The 20,050-nt window shown below is 33.2% G+C and overlaps 3 protein-coding genes across 4 annotated transcripts; all 3 read right to left on the bottom strand.

Annotated features, from left to right (window-relative positions):
• On the bottom strand, positions 1,090–6,130 carry LOC109331739 (dnaJ protein ERDJ3B-like). Its single transcript, XM_019566428.1, has 10 exons — positions 5,914–6,130; positions 5,473–5,621; positions 4,826–4,952; positions 4,166–4,280; positions 3,260–3,376; positions 3,050–3,136; positions 2,294–2,353; positions 2,128–2,205; positions 1,824–1,895; positions 1,090–1,606 (listed from the first exon to the last, which is right to left on the bottom strand). Exons 1-10 carry the CDS (start codon positions 5,982–5,984, stop codon positions 1,448–1,450), a joined length of 1,035 nt encoding a protein of 344 aa, XP_019421973.1. The 5' UTR covers positions 5,985–6,130; the 3' UTR covers positions 1,090–1,447.
• LOC109331692 (cellulose synthase-like protein D5) lies at positions 9,147–13,944 on the bottom strand. The gene is made up of 3 exons (XM_019566357.1): positions 12,861–13,944; positions 11,536–12,340; positions 9,147–11,093 (listed from the first exon to the last, which is right to left on the bottom strand). The coding sequence occupies exons 1-3, from the start codon at positions 13,868–13,870 to the stop codon at positions 9,318–9,320; spliced, it is 3,591 nt and encodes a 1,196-aa protein (XP_019421902.1). The 5' UTR covers positions 13,871–13,944; the 3' UTR covers positions 9,147–9,317.
• On the bottom strand, positions 15,103–18,942 carry LOC109331644 (L10-interacting MYB domain-containing protein). Of its 2 annotated transcripts, XM_019566287.1 has the most exons (6): positions 18,858–18,942; positions 17,841–18,180; positions 17,673–17,763; positions 16,699–17,213; positions 15,566–16,123; positions 15,103–15,138 (listed from the first exon to the last, which is right to left on the bottom strand). In XM_019566287.1, the coding sequence occupies exons 2-5, from the start codon at positions 18,174–18,176 to the stop codon at positions 15,593–15,595; spliced, it is 1,473 nt and encodes a 490-aa protein (XP_019421832.1). In that variant the 5' UTR covers positions 18,177–18,180; positions 18,858–18,942; the 3' UTR covers positions 15,103–15,138; positions 15,566–15,592. The 2 variants fall into 2 exon arrangements, with proteins under 2 accessions (XP_019421832.1, XP_019421823.1); XM_019566278.1 differs by lacking the exon at positions 15,103–15,138 and having other exon boundaries at positions 15,441–16,123.

Genomic DNA, 20,050 nt, shown 5'->3' with positions numbered 1-20,050 from the left:
GATCAAAATATGTGAAATTAGTATATCAAAATTTAAACGAGATTGAAATATGAAAGATCAAACGAACAAGAGAATTCGGCAAAATATGAATTCCTTTTATCTAAAAAGAATTTAATGATGTAAAAAAAAAACAACTTTGGACATAAAAAAATCTTATGCAAACGATGAGAATGTATAATATATTTTATTTCTTTGATCATTTATTACTTGTTGTTCATCCAATGTGTACTCTATTTTTTAATTCTACATCAACTACGATAATGCAATATAATGATCACTACAATTTATAAAATAATGAAAAAATTCATGTGCATTGTAATACTTATAAAAGTGAGATTCAACCTATTCTATAAGAGTGAGATTTTTTTATCTAAGAATAAAAACCATGATATTGAAAATTACTTGGGTAAGCAAAAATAAAAATTGGAGCCTCATCAACTGAGTGAAATTTGAAGTATCATTAACTATAGTTACTTTTGGAATGCTAACCTAATTGCATTCTAATATTACTTTGAAAATGTTATTATCCTATTTTTATATATCTTCATATTTAAATTTAGTTGTGAAATTAGGTTAGCACCCTTGCACACTTTCTTAGTGCCAGTAAGTTATTGTGGTTTTCCTTCACATAACTTAAACTTGTTCCATGTATTCTTTGTTAGTGGTAATGAAATTTAGCCTTTTACCCATAAAAAAATACATGCACAATGTTATCAAGATAAACAAAGAAAGGGGGAAAACAACAAAGTAACAAATGACCCACTTAAACATACAATGCTCTAATAAGTTATAAGACTAAGCTGATAATACTTATTGCTAGTTGCGAAATTTTGGATTCAAAAATTTTAATTGTTGCAAAAATATTTTTTGTTTATATTTAATCGCAAAAAGAATACATATTTCTTATTCTACATAGTCCAATAGTATTTGAATTGATCGTGGAAGGAAAAAATATTTTTCAAATATAGTTAATGGACACAATTCATCTCATATTGTGTTTGCCCTTGAAAGTTGAAACATCAATAGCAACTTCAGCAATACATTAGTAACTAAAATCAAGAAGAAAGATCAAAGATGACATGCAATTTGAAATTAACACTAGACAGAGTCATTGAATGCCTACAATCTCAATCTTAAGTTCACAAGATAAATGATTTAAGGTTACATTACAAAAGCTAATGTAAGCATGGTTCTTCATCTAGTGTTATATTTTCCTTGTATCTTGACAAAAAAAATAGCAAGCCATGAAGGCACATGAATTCACAGGAGACAGAACATTCCAGCAAAGATTAAAGGATGCACATCATTATGTGCATCAATTTGGTACCTAACAAAAAAAGGGGACATGCTAGGGGCCCTGGGAATGCATCTACTACTATAACCACCTAATCATGTTACAATGTGAACATAATCAGAGAAATATTATAACATGTATCTTGTATTTATTCTAACCAAGAGTTTCTTTTATCTTTGTTTTCTGTTCCTCAGTTAGTGACGTGGGGAATAAAACCTCAAAAGTGACATATAGATTTCCCTTCTTTGTGCTCACATGCAATGGCATACCCTCTCCTTTGAACTTCCTCACTTCCTTTGGCTTTGTGATTCCCTGGGTAAAAGAAAGCGTGTCAGATGGATGCCATTTTTTAAATATAGAGTGGCCCAGAACACAAGGCTGCCGAATCTAGTGAGAGTAGTAGATCTATGCAGTCTTAACCCACAAGCAAAGATGCCGTTTTCAGGATTTTGTTAAATATATATAAACATTACTACTTTTTATCAACAACGATTGGCAGCATCCGAAACTAGAGAAATTTCATGCTCACCTTTGTGCTTATGTCCACCAGATGCTCATCTAGGTGTTTAATGGTCTTCTCAAAACCAACAAGAGCTTGAACCTGAAGAAAATTAAGGTTAACAAATTTTACAGTGCCCAGAATTTTGATGACTGTGTTATCAGAGAGAAATTAACATGTTATAAATCAAGAAAATGCGAAATTCAATTAGCAACCAGCTGTGCTAGTAATGGTACACACTGCCTATGATATGGCTTTCAACCTGTCCAAAATAGATTGGGGACAAAGTGTAACTCAACCGATTGATATACATATCAACAACAACAATACTTACCAGAGTTATAGTGACAGTGGTATGCAAGTCATTGCCTTCCCTTCTGAAGAGATCATGGGGTGCAGTACGGATACGGAACTGCTCAAAACATCATATAAATTGTCATCATACTACTGCATGCATACAAAACCGTTGCTAATAAGAACACAAACACAAATTTACTAACCCTTAAATCTCCGGGTTCTCCATCAATTGTGGGCTCACCATCCTCATAAAATAGCACCTCCTGTTAAAGGACTAAAACTTGTAACTCTTCGGGACAACAATTAATTTAAAATTTGGAATAAGTAAATAAAAATTTTCACCAAGCGTTCCTGAATCACCATTCCTATACATATTCACTTGCATCGAATACTAGCGCATGCTTGGTAGAAAATGTGAAAAATAGAAAGTGGTAAAGAAATTGTACTCTAGAAAACTTGAGTTTTCAATAATTGGTGCTAGGTAGAGGAAAATTTATTTTCTGCTCACTTTCTGGATAGTAAATTTCACACCAAAATTTTCGTTCATTTTTTTCAGCTTAACCAGGGACACCCTTAAAATTGGATTTTGGTAATATTAGTACTTAGCATGTCTTCAACATTATAGTTCAAATTAGTTACAACAGTACACTGTTTTTAATTCTAAATTCTCTTTATCCATGATTTCTCTCTACGTAGACTCTTTCAAGTGAAAAAGGGAAATAAAATAAAATTGGAACACCCTAGCTTGAGCATTTTCTTCAACTTCTACAATTTTACTATAGCTGAGTTTCTCGATATATATATATAGGAGTAAAAACAACAACAAATGGATCATTTAATTGACTTATAACTAATGATAAATTGATAATATCTCAAAAGTCAGTAAATATGAAATTGGGTAACAAGGCATGATATTATGCAAAAATGTTAAAGCCTATAGATAAACTTCAAAAGTTTACCTGTCCATCTTGCATGCCTTTCTCGATATCAACAGTGACGAAATATCCCTCCCTTACAAATTTGACATTAGCGCATTGCTCACAGACCTGGACAAGTAAATTAAAAAATCAAGTTTAAATTTCCATATATGTTAACACAATAGGAAAAAAATAAACCAGCATAAAAATAGCACTAATCAAGAAACACATGCATAATAACATGCATCTTACCTGCTCTGTCATCTGCTGAAACATCCCAGGCCCAATTTGCTTGTGGTAAACCTCATTTCTACAATTACAGCGTCTCTTCCCAGGTGCTGGCTTTAAAACATTTTTCTCCCTCCATACCTGATAATTACAAATTTAAAATGTAATGGTCATAAAGAAAGAAGCAATCACCAAAAACTTCAGAAGTTCTACACTGGTGTTCTTGACAAATTGATATAGTTTACAACTATGCCTGGCTAGTGGCTGAAGTGTTTCCTCAAAGAATGGATTTAATTGTTAGCAAAAGAGATACCAATTACAACATAAAAAATAAAACGGAAAAGGGAGATATACAGAACAGCCTCCGGTTATATCAGAGCTCTTATTCGTGAAATACGTGCATTAGATGCCCGAGGCCAAGCTTTGAGTACACATTAGTGCTGTTTTGCAGCTCCTAGAGCAGTTCATCTTAGACTATGTTTGGATGGAGCATTTGGAGAGAAAGGAAAGGGAAGGTTAATTTTTCATTTATTTATAGTTATAAAATATTTAAATGAATAGGGGATGATTGAAAGGTATAATAATATATGATAACATCGCATTTTCCTTTAATTTTAATTTTTTTACAGATTAGGAAAACCTAACTCTTCTTATCATTTCCCTGGCCTTCCAAAAGTCCAAACATACCCTTGGATGCTTTTAGTTTCTCTAAATTTCTTCTGGATTAATTTATAGCTAAGTAAAAGGGTACTTTTCTGTTGCCATTTATCACATGAAAACCAATTTGATAATCTCAATAATACTTCCATTTCCATCTACATTTTTTGCATCAAATGTTGCACAAGTACAAAAAGCACATGATACAAACACATCAGCCGACATATAAGATTTAATGCATGTACTCATAACAGTAATAAGTCATGATCTCACCTTCAAGGAACCTCCCATGTACAAATCTTCGAGGGATGCATTTAATTCAACAATCACGTCATCACCTTTTACAATTTTTTCTTCCTCCTCCTCCATTGAGCCACCGCCAAAGAAACTGAGAAATATTCAGTGTCATAATATTATCCACAAATTCAAGCCCATATTGGCATATTATAAACTACACACAATTCTATCAAAGTAAAAATTAAAAATAAGCTACATAAATAAGTAATTAAGTATGTAGCAGAGGATACACCCAATAAAAAGCAGTCTGCCTATTCATGATTTTGCAATCTTTATCAACAAATCAATGACAATATGTGATTTATATCATAAGAAAATTTGATGCAGACGTTAAGAACTCAATGAATCAGTATAATCATAAATGTGCAGTTTGTGTCAATATGAGCAAGGGTTTTAAATAGTGGCCGTGGTTGTTTTGCAATTGTTGAGGGCCAATATAGTCCGTGATCATGGCCTCATACGGTTGAGGCAGCCACCACAACCAACATTGCAGCCACATCAGTGATGCAGTCCACAATTCAAAACCTTATCGCACATGCTTGTATATTTTGTATAATGAATGTAACATGTACAATGGTTCATGTAATATAAGTCCTTTTCCTCATCCCCACAATTTGTTAAAGTGAGAGTACTTACGAACTGAAAATGTCATTAATATTCATTCCACCACCTCTGCCTCCACTAGCAGCATGCTGCTTCAGACCCTCTTCACCGTATCTATCATAAATACTTCTCTTCTCGCTATCCGATAATACTTCATACGCTGATCATAACATCCAAAACCAACAACAAATTTTTACAAACCAAAATAAATAAAAATACTTAGGTCAGTAAAATCATTGCCTAGGAAGCAAGGATATGTCACAGACACAAATACAACATAACACAACACAAACCCATGTATGACCATTTTTTTGATAAAAAAAGATATTCATATAGGACACACACTTATGACACAAGATATAAAAGCACAAAGCTTAAATTTGAATAAAAGTGATAATAACACACTGTAAACATGATAAAATCTTAACAATTATGTAACATGTCGACATTTAGCGGTATAGAAACCCTGAAATGTTTTTGAAAAGGTTATACAAAAAATTGGGTGTATTCCAAAAGTGTCAACCAATGAATTCTTGACGAACACCACGTGACTATTCTAAAGTGTCCATGCTTCATAGATCATAACAAACAATCAAAGATGCTTCAATAATCAGCCTAGTCAAGGTCTACACAACGAGAGAGAATGATAAAAACAATAAATATATAGATATGTAATATACCATTGTTAATCTCAGCAAATTTCTTATTAGCTTCTTCATTTCCCGGGTTCTTATCAGGATGATACTTCAATGCAAGCTTCCTATATGCTCTTTTTATCTGTTCATCTGATGCACCCTTTGATACTTGAAGTATGTCATAATAACTCTTTCTGCAATGCACATCATAACATAAGCTTCATTCTAATCATTCACAACAACAATCGAACCTTAATCTCACTAGAATTTGATTTTCAGGAAAAAAAATGTATACACTGACATTATAAGAAATTTCTACACTGTTAGTATATCATCCGCCATTTAAATTTTATCATTATTGACTCTTAGATAAAAGTAATACAAATCAAACGATGAATGATGTACTGATTGTATATAAATCTTTATACTGCACTCTTTCAAAAATTAAATTGAAAATATAAAAAAAATTGAAAAATAAAATATTACGCTGCAAAGACGTTGAGAGAATAGCATAGAGCGCATAGAAGGAACAACAACTTGGCTCTTCGATGCGCCATGATTTAGAGAACTGGATCTCTTTCGAACCCTTGGATCTGGTTGCAAAATCAAAATTAGGGTTTTGGATTTGAGAATATGAATGAGAAATGAAAATGTGTTATATAATGGTTATTTGATTATTTGATTTGAGTCTTGTTTGTTATATTTGTTTGAACTGAAAGTTAAATTTTGCCACAAATACTACGCTTTTGAAAAACGTGTTCCTTTCGTCACTGGCCAATCATAGAAGGACTGTTTTGTTGTTCGAACCAATCATGGAGCTCCACGTGGATTGTCTTTAACGACTTGGAATTTGGAAAAATAAAATTACTAAATTATGATTTTGGTTTTTATATTTTTTGAGGCCAAGGCTACTATTATTTTGGTCATGCAGATAAATTCTTGAAAGACAATTGTTGATTTTGGAATTTTTTTTATTAGGGTTTTACCTATTTTATATTTTTAATTTGTAAATAAAATAATAATAAGAGTAAGTTAAAAATCAAACAAGGGAATATATTTTCTAGTTGTATGACATTGTTTACTATTTCATTTTCGTTAGTTAGGAATTTAAGATTAATATATTTTTTTAACATTTTTAACCAATAAAAAAGAATATATTTTATGACAAAAATATATAGTTATTAGAATTTTAGCCAACTAATAAGGAGTACTTGATGATAGAGAAATAGGAGACAAAAGAATACACAATTTAACTATATCAAAGAACAATAACAGAAAATAAAGTGCTTTAAAAATAATTGAAGATAATAAATAATAGAATAATTGTTAACTTGCTAATTTGTGGCCACTTGTGCCACCTTGTTTTAAACCCACCAAACCAACTAAAATTGCTAGTTGCTAGTACATGAAGATGGTTTTCACTAATTGCCTTATTGATGCATTTTTTCTAATTGATCCTTAATAATTTGACAATATTCAATTCCTCAATAACCTTTAGTAGTTATTACATGAATGTCTTTTTTGTTAATTGTTTTGGACAACTTTTTTTAATACATGAACACCCTTATTCCTAAAAGTTGTCCACAACATTTTTGGGATTGACTTTGACAATAAAATTTATTCACTTACGTTTAATTGTCTTCCTTATCTTAATTAATGATTTATATAATTATTGATTTTAACCTTCCTTTTTATTACATAAAACATTCACCTAGGTTAAATGTTCAACATTACTTGGATCCATGACTAAATCAAATTATAACTTAAGAGCGATCGAATACACGGTTGGTGAAGATCATATATACAAGACTTTGGGAATGCATCTCCACCGAGTAAGATCTATAGTGCTAGGCAATCCGGCAAGGTTTGAAATAACACATAATCATGATATTAAAATGTCATATATTATCGAGATTAATCTAATATGGAGATCACATCCATAGTCAAGACTACCCTATTTCGAAGACAAATTTATAAGATAAATCTAAAATATATCACAATTAAAAGATAATTATGTACAAAAAAGTGCACTAAAATAAGGAAATATACTAGAATCTACAAAGGACAAAGAGATATGATTAGCCAATTGAGAGATAAAATCATAATATACATGTCCTTCTCAATAAGTATAAATATCTGACCTCACATATCATACTTGAAATAGAGAGATTAGAGTACTCTATTTATAAGCAAAACAATTATTAATTAAGTTAAAACCTATTAATAGAAGTATTTCTATGATTTGTCTTAAATTTATTAATAGGGGATGCTGAAGCCCAGAAGAAAGTCACACAGAAATACTACGAGATAAATAAGCCCTAGATAAATTAATGAGCACAAAGCCTAATAAGATCTCTATGTCGTTGACTAAGGGTTTGTTTAAGAGTTGGATTTTGAAGGGGAAATAAGAGAAATGGAAGGTTTGAGAGTCATGAAATATACTTGTGAAATGACTCTCAAGCCTTCTCTTTCCCTTCCTTCCCCTCTAAAATCCAACTCACAAACAAACCCTAAGTAGACTGTGAAAAATGAAACCCAACACCTTGAAGAAAGCTCCAATTAGCAATTACCCTCAAGTATATGGCAAAAGGAAAGAGTCCATTGTTTACTCAACCAATCTCTAATTCCACCCCCCATTATCTTGTTATAATAACCTTTCCTGGATACTAATGTAAATGTTTTAAAATTATATAACTTTAAGAAAGAAAAATATATATTTTTCGGGGATCCAACTCAAAACAACTATCTAATAAGTAAATCCCATGTAAACTTAGAAATGACAAAATGGGTTATCTTGTCTGTTTTGTTTATGCCCGTAAATACCCCTAAAATTTCAAGTAAATGTGTTATCTTGTCTTGTCTGTTTTCTTAATTGACAAGATAAAAAAACTTCAATATTTAATGCGACTCAAACCATAAAAAGATTACCGAACATAAGGCTTCATAACACATATTTACATCAACATAGAACCTTTTATTTGTATCATGAATATGAAAATATACTATGTTGGAAGAGATTGTATAATCATTTCATTGATTTTTTGGTCTACAAATTAAATTTGCCACACTTTTGATGAAAATATACTATGTTATTATATGACCTTGATTCTCATTCAAGAGTACCATATTTGAATTGCTAAATAACAACACAGTTTCAAACAATCATTGCATATCAAGCATGAAATGAAAAGTCAATGCTTATTATTGAAATCTTAATTTGTAAAGTTGTAGGTGGAAACATTGTGCCACAAAATTATGTATATTGAAATGTTGGAAACATGCTATGGTAGCTAAGGTTAAATGGTTCCAATATGCCCCAACAATCGATATTACGATAATTAGACATATTAATATGATTCTCTTATTTACTATACATACCTCATATCGAATTTACCATTTCGCGTATTAGTACCAGTATATTCGAACAATAACCTATAGGTCACCGAGCAAACAACCTTATTGTTTGTCAAGACTCACTATCAGAAAATTCACTCCTAGGAAAAATAGAGTAATTTCAAGTCCCTGACACACACAATACAATTTCCCCAAGCTGTTTCTCAAAGAAAGGAAGGAACAAAGTGTGACAATGATATTTGTGTAACTCTAATCAATAGTATAAAGTGCTATCCATGGTTCTCAAAAGTCACATTAATAAATGTGCTACCATTATCACTATAATAACAAATTAGAGAGTATTAACCAATCAATAATACTACAGCATGAAGTTTACAACTTCAATATTTTTTCCAAACATAACACAGCACATGTAAAGTGTTTACTTTACACATGATCAGAATAGCAGAATGTAAGATATAACATAGACTAGTTTAATACAACATAGACAGACACACTAGTACTAGAGGAAACTCATATTTCCTCAAACTAAGGTTTTAAGGGAACTTGAAATTCATGTAATCTTGTTGTGTTCCAGAAGGAGGGCATATATAAACCCAAAGCAAAGAGATAATAATTGAGAGCAAACCAGACCAAACATAAACTATGGTTGGAACTTTTCCTCTTCTTCCCATCAACCCTTTTGCAAAAGGGAAAAGATGGCATAGAACCCAAAAACTGAAGAACACACCTCCTACTAGCTTGCTCCATTGTGGAAAGGGGCTATACATAGTCCTTGCTACACCAACAGCAATGGCAATCATGTTAACCATCATGATTATAATCGGAGGCATCATTAGAAAGCTCCACTTTACTACGTAAAGATCTGCGAATTCGTCGTCTCCGTCTTCTGGAGTGGCTGACTTTGATGTAAGGGTGAATGAGATGTCTACTCCAGCTATGACCTTCAACAAGCCTTGTAAAACAGCAGCTGGATGGGCACTTGTTCCACCGATTAACCAGAACTGCTCGTTTCGCCACCAATCGTGTAGCGTGATTCCTGACCACTTGATCTCAAGTAATGCAAGCAAGCAAAGTGTGATTGTAATGCCTAGCAAGAACACTAGAAAAGTTGCACTCAGAGTTGAGACTATAAACTGCCCGGAAATTAAGGAAACTGCAGGCAGAAAGCAATACACAATCAAAAACATCGAAGTGAAAGGGTACATTCCGACATTGAAGTATGCTACCCTTTGCAAGAACTTCATTCTAGGACTAGCCAATAATGCATTGTTCCTTGAGAAGAAGATCTCAACGGATCCGGTCGCCCACCGAAGCACTTGGTGGAGCCTGTCTGTCAAATTGATCGGAGCTGTTCCTCTAAAAGCATCTCTTTTGGTCACACAATACACAGATCTCCACCCTCTATTGTGCATTCGGTAACCAGTCACCACATCTTCGGTAACAGAACCATATATCCATCCTACTCTTTTTCCCCACTCAGTTTTATCCTCATAGAAACAAGATATGACAGTTATTGCCTCTGCAACAGTAGCAGCATCTAATGGTTCTCTAGGCACAGCAAGAGAACCTGCAGGCCTTCCTTGTGTTCCCTTTCCTTGCAAATCTTGAAGCAACCTTCCCTGATATTCTGCTACCGGAATGGATGCAGCTAGAGAAGTAGAATTCCCAAACCTTTTCGGAAGAAGCAAAGACTCAATGTCAGCATCATCATCATTGTGATCACTATTGATTGGCACAACTACTACATCTTCTTGCTTCTTTGACACATTAGGCCGTCTCAAAAACAACTTAATTTTCTTCCTGCCGAACCAACCATGATGTTCTGTAGCTCTAGGAGGACTAAACCCATAAAGAGCTGTTCTTCTGAATATGCAACCGGTTCCAACATACATTGGGCCTTGTAAGCCATCAAGAGCTCTCATGCTCACATCAAAGAACACTGTATTGTGGTTTGCATATCGATCGCTGGGGTCAATGCCTTCAAACCTTTGAGGGAACTGAACATAACATATTCTATCACCACCCCGGTCAAGCATAAAACACATACCTTCCCTCATAGCTAAGGAGTTGTAAATGTAATGATCACAATCAAGATTCAGAATGAATGGTCCATTGGACATGATGGCACTTGTGCGAACAAGAGCATTCATTGCTCCTGCTTTCTTATTATGATCATATTCGGGCCTCTTCTCTCGAGACACATAAACAAGCATTGGTAATCTAATATCAACATCGGTTGTGTCAATCAAGTTCTCTGCATCAACTTCTGTACCAAATTCAGGCTCCACATTTGGCGGAGCTAACATTGCCTGCAGAAATAGATAAAAAGTTTGTGGTGAAAATCGAACTCTATGATCCAATTACTACATAACATATATAACACAAAGCATTTGATAGTACTGATGAAGTCCAAAGAATGTGTCATATGTACCTATTATTATTCCATGCCAGCATGCATGCACAGCTACTACATATGATATATATACAATTACACAAAGAATTCAATTACTAGTTTACTACATTTCACATATACAACACAAATCATACAATTATTTCCCCCAAAATAATATATGCAATGATTTAATACAACACAGTTTTTATCTTTTCTTTTTGAAAGTTGCAACACAGTATTTGATAGTACTGGTGAAGTGCAAAAAAGTATCATAAAGAACTCTATGCTAATACATATCATATCTGCAATTAGACAAAGTATTTAATTACTACATAGTATATATAGATAGATTAAAATACCTGAATAATGCCAGCATGGTCTCCTCTGGAGTGGTCTGGTTCTGCTGATGCCCAAGTTCCAGGCCAATGAGAACCATCAGACATCCATATTGCTTTCGGAACCTTAATGGGTTCGGAGACATCGGAGCCATTTTCCATCTGTTTCTTCTTAGCTCTTAACTCTTCATGAGCATTGTAAGCATCAGATCTTCTCCTTATGGATTCAGGTAAGGAATTTACCCTCACTTTGAATTCATCATATTCCCTCTTCACCCTTCTCCTTTCCCTCACGAAGTCTAACCGAACCTTGTTCTTGAGAAAATCGCGCTTCTGCCCGAAATATGCTTCAGGATTTCTAGGCTCTATTTGGTGCTTTCTACAGAAAGGAACCCACACTCTTGCAAAACTAGCAGTTTCAGCAAGAGCTTCAAATGTCAACAATGCTCCACCATCATCAGACAAGTAACATGCAACCTTCTCCACTGGATAATCGACTGCGAGGATCGAAAGAATTGTGTTTGAAGTAACAAGAGGAGGCTCCTTTTCAGGGTCTGCTGTGGAAACAAAAACATCAATTCCTGGGAGGTCTGACCTTCCTTTCGGGTTGCGAAGGTTCGGGGACTCAAACCGCTCTTTTAAAACAGAGAGATCAGTGACTCTATTCACAGGACAGAGCTTAGGGAGCTGATCAAGTATCCATGAAAACGCAAACCATAGTTCACAAGTTATGGACATTCCCCACAGCCACATTGCTTCGCGATTCGGGTGCCTAATCCTCCATGTAAGAAATAATCCCAATGCGGCAAGACGCATCAAAATAAGTAACCTGAACATGATTGAATAGCACATTAGAATTCATATCAAACATGCTAAAACCATAACTTGTTACTCAATGAGAACAAAAAAACACAAATTGAACAAGTCCTCTGAAGGCTAAGTGAATAGGTACATTAGATTTCATACCAAATTGCTAAAAACCACAAACTATATAGTAACAAGGTGATTTGTTATTTTGTTATATTGCAGAAAAACCCAACTAGAGACTCTACTCAATGAAAAAAAATGTTACAAAAAACCATAACTTGTATGACTATGAGCAACACAACTCGATTTAAAGATTGCAGAAGTGCCCAACTAGGGATTTTACTCAATGAAAACAAAAAACTAAAGAGTAGAATAGGTAATGACAGTGATGGGTAATTTGAGGACAAATTGAACAGGTACATTAGAACACATACTAAACTTGGTATAAAAATTATATGCTAAAAAACACATCTTTCACACACATGAAAAATAATGCAGCTTAAGATTTGACTTAATTAATGAAAAAAAGGAATTTTTTTTACCTATATGGACTGATAATTGCAGCTGAAACTCCAACCTTTCTAGTCAAGGGTCTCCTAGCTTTCTCTCCGAAATCCGGAGGGTGTTCGAATCCATTAGCACCAGATCCAGCACCATATCCATCTTTAGGCCACACTGCATTTCCATAGCCATAAGTACCCTTGGTTTCGAATAGCCATCGACTGTGATCGAAATCAGGTGGATGATTTTGTGCCTTAAATGACTTCACAACTGAAAGCCTCTTATCCAATTTGAACTCAGCCATTGAGGGTAATGGCAAGGCCTTATCACCCGCCTCGGAATTTCGCTCTTCATCATCATCATTGTCATCATCATCGCTCGCGTAATTGTAAGGTTCCTTGCAACCAGGACACCTTCCATTGCTATTTTTCCCACCATAACATTCCAAGTAACAATCCCTGCAAATCTTGAACCCACATTCACAAACAAAACTTGATTTTCCCCCTTCAATTGCAACCTCATCACACCCTTTCATTCCACAAACAAGCACAGATTTTGACTGCTCCTCGTCGCGCTCCGTAGAGCAGCATTCGATCACATGGCCTCGAGTCGCCGAGTTGAAACCACCAGTGAAAATTGTGCCTGAGATGTAGCTTTTGCTGCCATTGTTGTTCTTGCAATCTTCTTCATTGATGCTTGTTTGAGAATTCGATAAAGGTTGGCGATCCGGGGTAGAAGGAATGTGAACGGTATATGATACATATTCTGAATTCATTTCTTCTTCTTCTTCTTCCATTGTTGTTGTTGTTGCAATCTCTTCTTTAGACATAGAAGAATTGCAATAGTTATTGCTTCCACCACCGCCACCACCACCACCACCACCACCCGATACTCTTCTTCGAAGAGGAGAATTATGATTATCATTGGAGAAGGAAGCGCGCGGCAAGGGACTAGTACTATTAACTAGTCCCTTGCCTCGGCTTCCTCCTCCGGAAGATATCATTATGGTAACCGGAGGCGAAGGAGAAGATGATGTTGTTTTTATAACCATGTTAGTGAATTACACAGAAAAGAATGAAAAACAAAAATAGAAAGTGAAAGAGAAAGAGAAGAAGTTAAGGTTGTGAAGTGAAGTGAATGAGGAAATAGGAATAAGAAGTGAAACAACATAGGAGCAACGGTCGGAATTTTTAAATGAAAAGGGTCGTTTAAATTTAGATGCAACGGTACTTAGATATGGACCGTTGATTCTGAAATCTAGGATTGTTTTTTTGTGTGTGTGGCTATTTGACTTTGTGAGTTTTAAAATATTGTGTAACCTTTAAGATAAAAAATATTTGTTTAATTCATTTTCAAAAAATGTAATTTGTTTAATTAAAAACCCGTCAATGTGCTTATGCAGTGATTAATTTGTTAAATAATTGAAAATCCATACTTTGCTTGGTAGCTAATTAAAATTCTTTTAAAAAATAGCAATTTGTGGTAAGTGCATCCCATATACATGTCAAATTATGAAGCCATAATTATTAAACTTGTTCCTAACAGTTGATCTAATCGTGAATCGAGTATCTCTTCTAATTATGTATGCACCAAAAATAATATGAATTAGTTCAATTCAGCCTATTTAAATATAAAACTAGTGTATTAATCGGTTAGATTGATTAGACTTGATTAGTTCAATTAGTTTCAAAAAACATGAGGACAACATTATTTTGAGATTAAAATAATTTAGTTGTTTTAATTTATTTGTTTTTATACTTATCGTAATTATTATAATTGTAATTTGTTAACTTATTTGAAAAAAACTTTTGTTGTTTAATTGAGTTAAAAATTGTTTGTATGTTTTTATTACGATTAAAATATAAAACATACATTGTCCAATATTGTTTTCGACTTATCTATGAGACTAAGTACACAAGACTTTCAATTAGTATAATTTGTGTATGATAAATGTACACAATTTATCATTACAAGTAAAGTTATTCCCACATGATTTTTCAATAACTTTTCATAATTTAAATACTTGGGGGCCGTATTTTCTTCATTGAAGATAACTAATAACAAAACCTAAGGGCTCATTTGAACGTTTAAATTGGAACGTAGAATTTTAATTTCTATTCTCTCCTATTCTAGGATATATAATCTTAAATTTTAAATTTAGTGCAAATAAAGAATTAAGTCAAAAACAGAACTCTAATTTAGAATTAAATCGGAGGATTGTGATCAATACACACATTTTCTTTATTTTCTATACTCAACTTAGTACATACTCTTTTTTAGGTGACTTAGTTCATACGGATAAGTCTCGACACAACAATAAGGTTGCTTGCGAGCATTAATTTGAAAATATCTACCCACCAAGGCCCCACTAGGTGAAAGTTTCGTGTACTGATAACAACACAAACAATAGATAAAATGCAAGTTAATCCCAAAACTAAGACCCCCAATGCAAGTTATTATGCTGCCAAATTTGATAATCTGGTATACCAATTTTAACATTTTATGATGATAAGGGATGTTATCAGTCAAATGCAGGCCACAACTTTTTCAAACATTTTCCATTCACAGAATCTGAGTACTTCCATTGCTATATATTATTAGTCAAAAATCTTACACAACACATACACACACACATATATATATATATATATATCCCAAGTTACTAGTTCTATTCCTGGACTATGAGCTGCACTAATACAGTCACAACTCACAAGCACATAGATAACCATTAACCAATAAGAGCATAGAAGTTAAAGAAAATGAAAGGTTACACCTATGTGCGAAGTTTCCTAATCAACCATTTCTTTCTTAACTTGGCATCCAGTGCAAGAAATGTTTTGGCTTTTATTTCATCCTCCAGAAAGTCGCAAGCATCGAGAATCAGATCTTCATCCATATCGGGCAATGCTTGTACTGCGTGTATGACATTCTCTATCGATATTGAGTTATCATCATTCCTTTTTTTAGTCAGAGAGGAAATTGCAGTTGCCATCTCCTGGAGCATGACAACCATGCTTTGTTCATCATCTCTGGGTTTTTTGGGAGTAGCCGAATCGGAACATGTTTCTAATTGGCGCTTTTGTTTCTGACCATTATGAGCTAACTCCCTGACACCACTATATTGGTCTTCATTGGAATTGGATTCAAATGGAGATTGACCAGATTTAGGAGTCTCATTCTTAACAACAGCTACATTTTGATGTTCTAAAAATTCCTTTTCATTGAAAAATGGATCGCATATGACACACAAGTCTTTATAATGTGGCAGAGGTCGTGTCATAAACTGTCTTGCATCGGCATGAACCTGCATGTCATTTCAAATGTTTAAAACCTTGTATAAACAAAAAAACTGAGATATCATCAGAAGTATTGAAATTCCTAGGGGCATGCTTGGTAAGGATGAAGAATGAAAGCAGGCACTGAGGAATGAAGAAAACAATCTTGGTGGGAAAGATAAGAAATTTAGAATTGATCCTACTTTTCATCTTCTCTACCAACAATAGCAAATGAAAATTAAAAGTTTAAAACCCTTCTATTCCTCTCCATCTCGAGTTTTGCGGAATTTATGAAGTTTTCGTTGTTTAAGGTTGGCAACCTTTGCTAAACTCATTACAACAAAAAGCATGGCAAACTGAAGAATGAGTAAATGCAACTATTTTCATGAAAGATAATTGAATGTTAAAAACCGAAATAAGATTTATGCTCTTGGCAAAACATTTCCAATAAGCATTCACTCCGAAGTACAAACTCCATAAATCACGGTAAAAGGGATTCAGATAAAAAAAAGCACAGAATTTCTATTGGCAATATATTCAACTACTACTTCTACGTATAGAAAGAGGTTTAATTTCCTAGCTGATTTCTTGTGTAGGTACGTACCTTAATAATATCTTGCCAGACACTATCATCAGCAGTAACCATTTGCCTTGCTTCATCCCAGACAAACCCCTCCATATGAAGAAGATTAGTAATCAAATTATATTGCCTTCTCAGAGTTTTGTATCGATTTTTGATAATCTCCAAACTATAGTCAAAACCAAATTTCTCATTGAATGATGAAAGCATCTCCATCCATGCTTGTCTGCTGAAGACTCCATCAACCCGATCCCCTTTGCGCACATGGGCAAGCATTAGCTTGATGAAATAACTATCCGTTGATGGCTGCCACGAAGTACGAGTGCGGGTGCCAAATGGGGTTGTTGTTTCCTTCGGTGTCTTTTGCCCAGACTCATCAGTAGCATTTTCCAAGATAGTGAATCCATACTCTTCATCTACCTCTGTACCATGAAGATTATCAACAGCATCCTCACCAACATCCTTAGCTAGATACGGTATGATTGCCATATTTTCAACCGAATTTATTGAAGTAGATGACCCATCTGGTGCATTATCACCTGGAAATTCATATTCATTAGATATCAAACCATAACATAACGCTTTGATGCATCCAAGCATACAAATGTCAATTAGTCTACTTAATGAGAGGATAGAAACCAAGAATTATAGTATGGATTTGGGTAGATTAAATAGTACAAAATTACAAATACAAGAGAATGACTCTTGTCCAAGAGCACAACCTCTTCCGAGAATTTCTTCTCGGCCCAGAAATACCAGAGAAACTGATTTCTAGATGTCATAAATTGTCCCACAACCAGGCCATTATACAAAACAGAGTTTACATAACTGCCTTACACACATAACCCTACAATACATCATAATAACAATAACTGATTGTCATGATTGCCTTAAACATATAACTACATAATAACTAAGAACTAGAGTATTGGTTTTCTTTCTTATTTATCCTAGAATAAACAAATTTAACACCGGTTTCCCATCACGAGAAGAGTTACCTTTTTCTCCCATGGCATCTCCATAGATAGTACACAAACTCTTGAAATAGGGAATGCTTTTTATTCTATATGATCGTGCATTTGGATGTACCTGTAAATTGAAAAAGGTAAATTATTCGAAGCATTTGTAAGTTTGAATAGAATTAGGACAATTTCAAAATTCCATACCTTGAGATATTCCTCCCAAACATTGTTATCTGCGGTGACCATCTTTCGCTTTTCATCCCAGCTAAAACCTGGCTGGGAAAGAATGTTTCTAACACCCCTGTACAGATTCCTTAAGGTTTTGTATCGATTTTTTAGTACATCCGTTTCATACTGAAATCTGAACTTTGCATTGAACACCGACGACATATGTTTCCATGCTCGTCTGCTGAACAATTGATCATCAAATTTACCACCACTACCAACCTGCTCTAACAAAAGATCAACAAAATACCAATCCATTTCCGGTGTCCAAATAGTTCTGAGGCGTTCCATGCCATTTCGAGCACCCAAACCCATTTACCTAAAATTATAAAATGATGTACTATGAGATGTATTATCAAACACAACAATTACATAAAATGATTTAAACTGATTGATTGACTATTCTATTATATAGTTTATATATTCTTTCGGTAGAACCAATGATATCCCCTTAACCTATGCGTAAGAAACTAATTTCTTTCGGGTGTGTGGCTGCCTCTCCTAACATGTGTCGCTCACATGAATCGAATCATTGACCTTTTGATTTATCTGGGGCTAACAGAATCATGACCAGTGCATAACATTGTTTCAATTTTGAAGGCATGTACAAACCAGCTGAATGAAATATAAAAATTTAATTTAATTTATATAAAAAAAGCTGCCCAATTCAAGAAAAAATTATTTTTTTATATTTAATCAACCTATATCATAATAATGATTTCTGGGTGATGAAAAAAAACAAGATTTGTGGAAATTCCAGGCATAACATAAAGATGATCCTAATTATGAGATAACTTAAGAAAGAGAAAAACATGAATGAAGAATCCTAATTAGAGTGAGACACCATTTTGATAAAGAAGAATCCTAATTATATAGATAAAGAACTCATTGTCCCAAATCATGTTACAATGATACATATATTTTGATGAAAAGGAAAAGGTATCAGAGATAGAGAGTGAGAGAGGAGAGAGAGAGAGAGAGAGAGAGAGAGAGGACCTTGGGAAATTGGGGATAAGGTTTTCCAGGACAAGGTTGAAGCTGCTTCCTTGATGGAATAAGATTATACCTTCCTTAAATAATAATAAAAACATTAAATTAAATATATATACAAGTCACACCTAAATAATTGTAAATGAGAGTAATTATTATATATATATATATATATACTAAACGTGTAACTATTTTTTTTACATTATTGACATATCGTTTGTCACTCGTGTTTATTATTATTGATTATTAAATTAAATAAAAATAGTATAAATCAATAATGAATGATGTATTGTGAATGTAAATATATTTAAATAAATTATTATTGAATAAATCCTTAAGATTATAAGAAGGTGACTATTTTTTAATTTTAAGCATTGTCATTCATATATCATTGTGATTTATTTTTTAATATTTTTTCATATGACAATTGCATCCACTTTATTGATTATATATATATATATATATTTATATTGTGAGTAATGTACTAGATAATATGATGACCGATTGGATTTAGAATTAATTCAAATTCATAATTTTAATTGAATGAGGAATTGAATCACTATTAATGTAGAATTTTTTTGATTTGAGTGTGATAAAATCGATTAAATCAAAATAAACTGAAAATTGAATCAAATGATCTACTTCAAATTTTTAAAAAGAAAAAAAATAATATTTTATTAAAAATGAGAAATACTATTCAATATAATTATATATAATTATATATAATTACAAATTATGTATTTATATATAACAATAATGATTATCATCATTAATTATTTATCACATCTTCTCATTCATTCAACGTTTAAACCTAACACAAAAAATCTATTGATTTAATGTCTATCTTGTGTTTCAACTATTATATATTATATTTGATAAAGTTTATCTATTAATTCTGTCATATAACAGTTGTCTTGAAGATGTTAGATGCTGGAATATTGTGCAATGCATTTATTTAGTGATAAGAATTTAAAGAAAAAGTAAAAAGCTCCTAAAATTTCAAAAAGAAAATTCACCTCAGAATCCCCGAATAACAAATGTTGGTCAAATATATCAATTTTTATGAAAACAATTATTTTGACTTTCATTTATAATATTAATTTATTCTTGAACAAAGTATTTTTTTCTCAAATTGGATTTTGAAGGGAAATGAAAAACTTATACACAAGTGAAGTCTTAGCTTTTATTTCTCGTTTTAC

The sequence above is a fragment of the Lupinus angustifolius genome, chromosome LG02 (genome assembly GCF_001865875.1).
Source record: "Lupinus angustifolius cultivar Tanjil chromosome LG02, LupAngTanjil_v1.0, whole genome shotgun sequence".
Classification (NCBI taxonomy): domain Eukaryota; kingdom Viridiplantae; phylum Streptophyta; class Magnoliopsida; order Fabales; family Fabaceae; genus Lupinus; species Lupinus angustifolius.
This window is presented reverse-complemented; position numbering and strand designations above follow the sequence as displayed.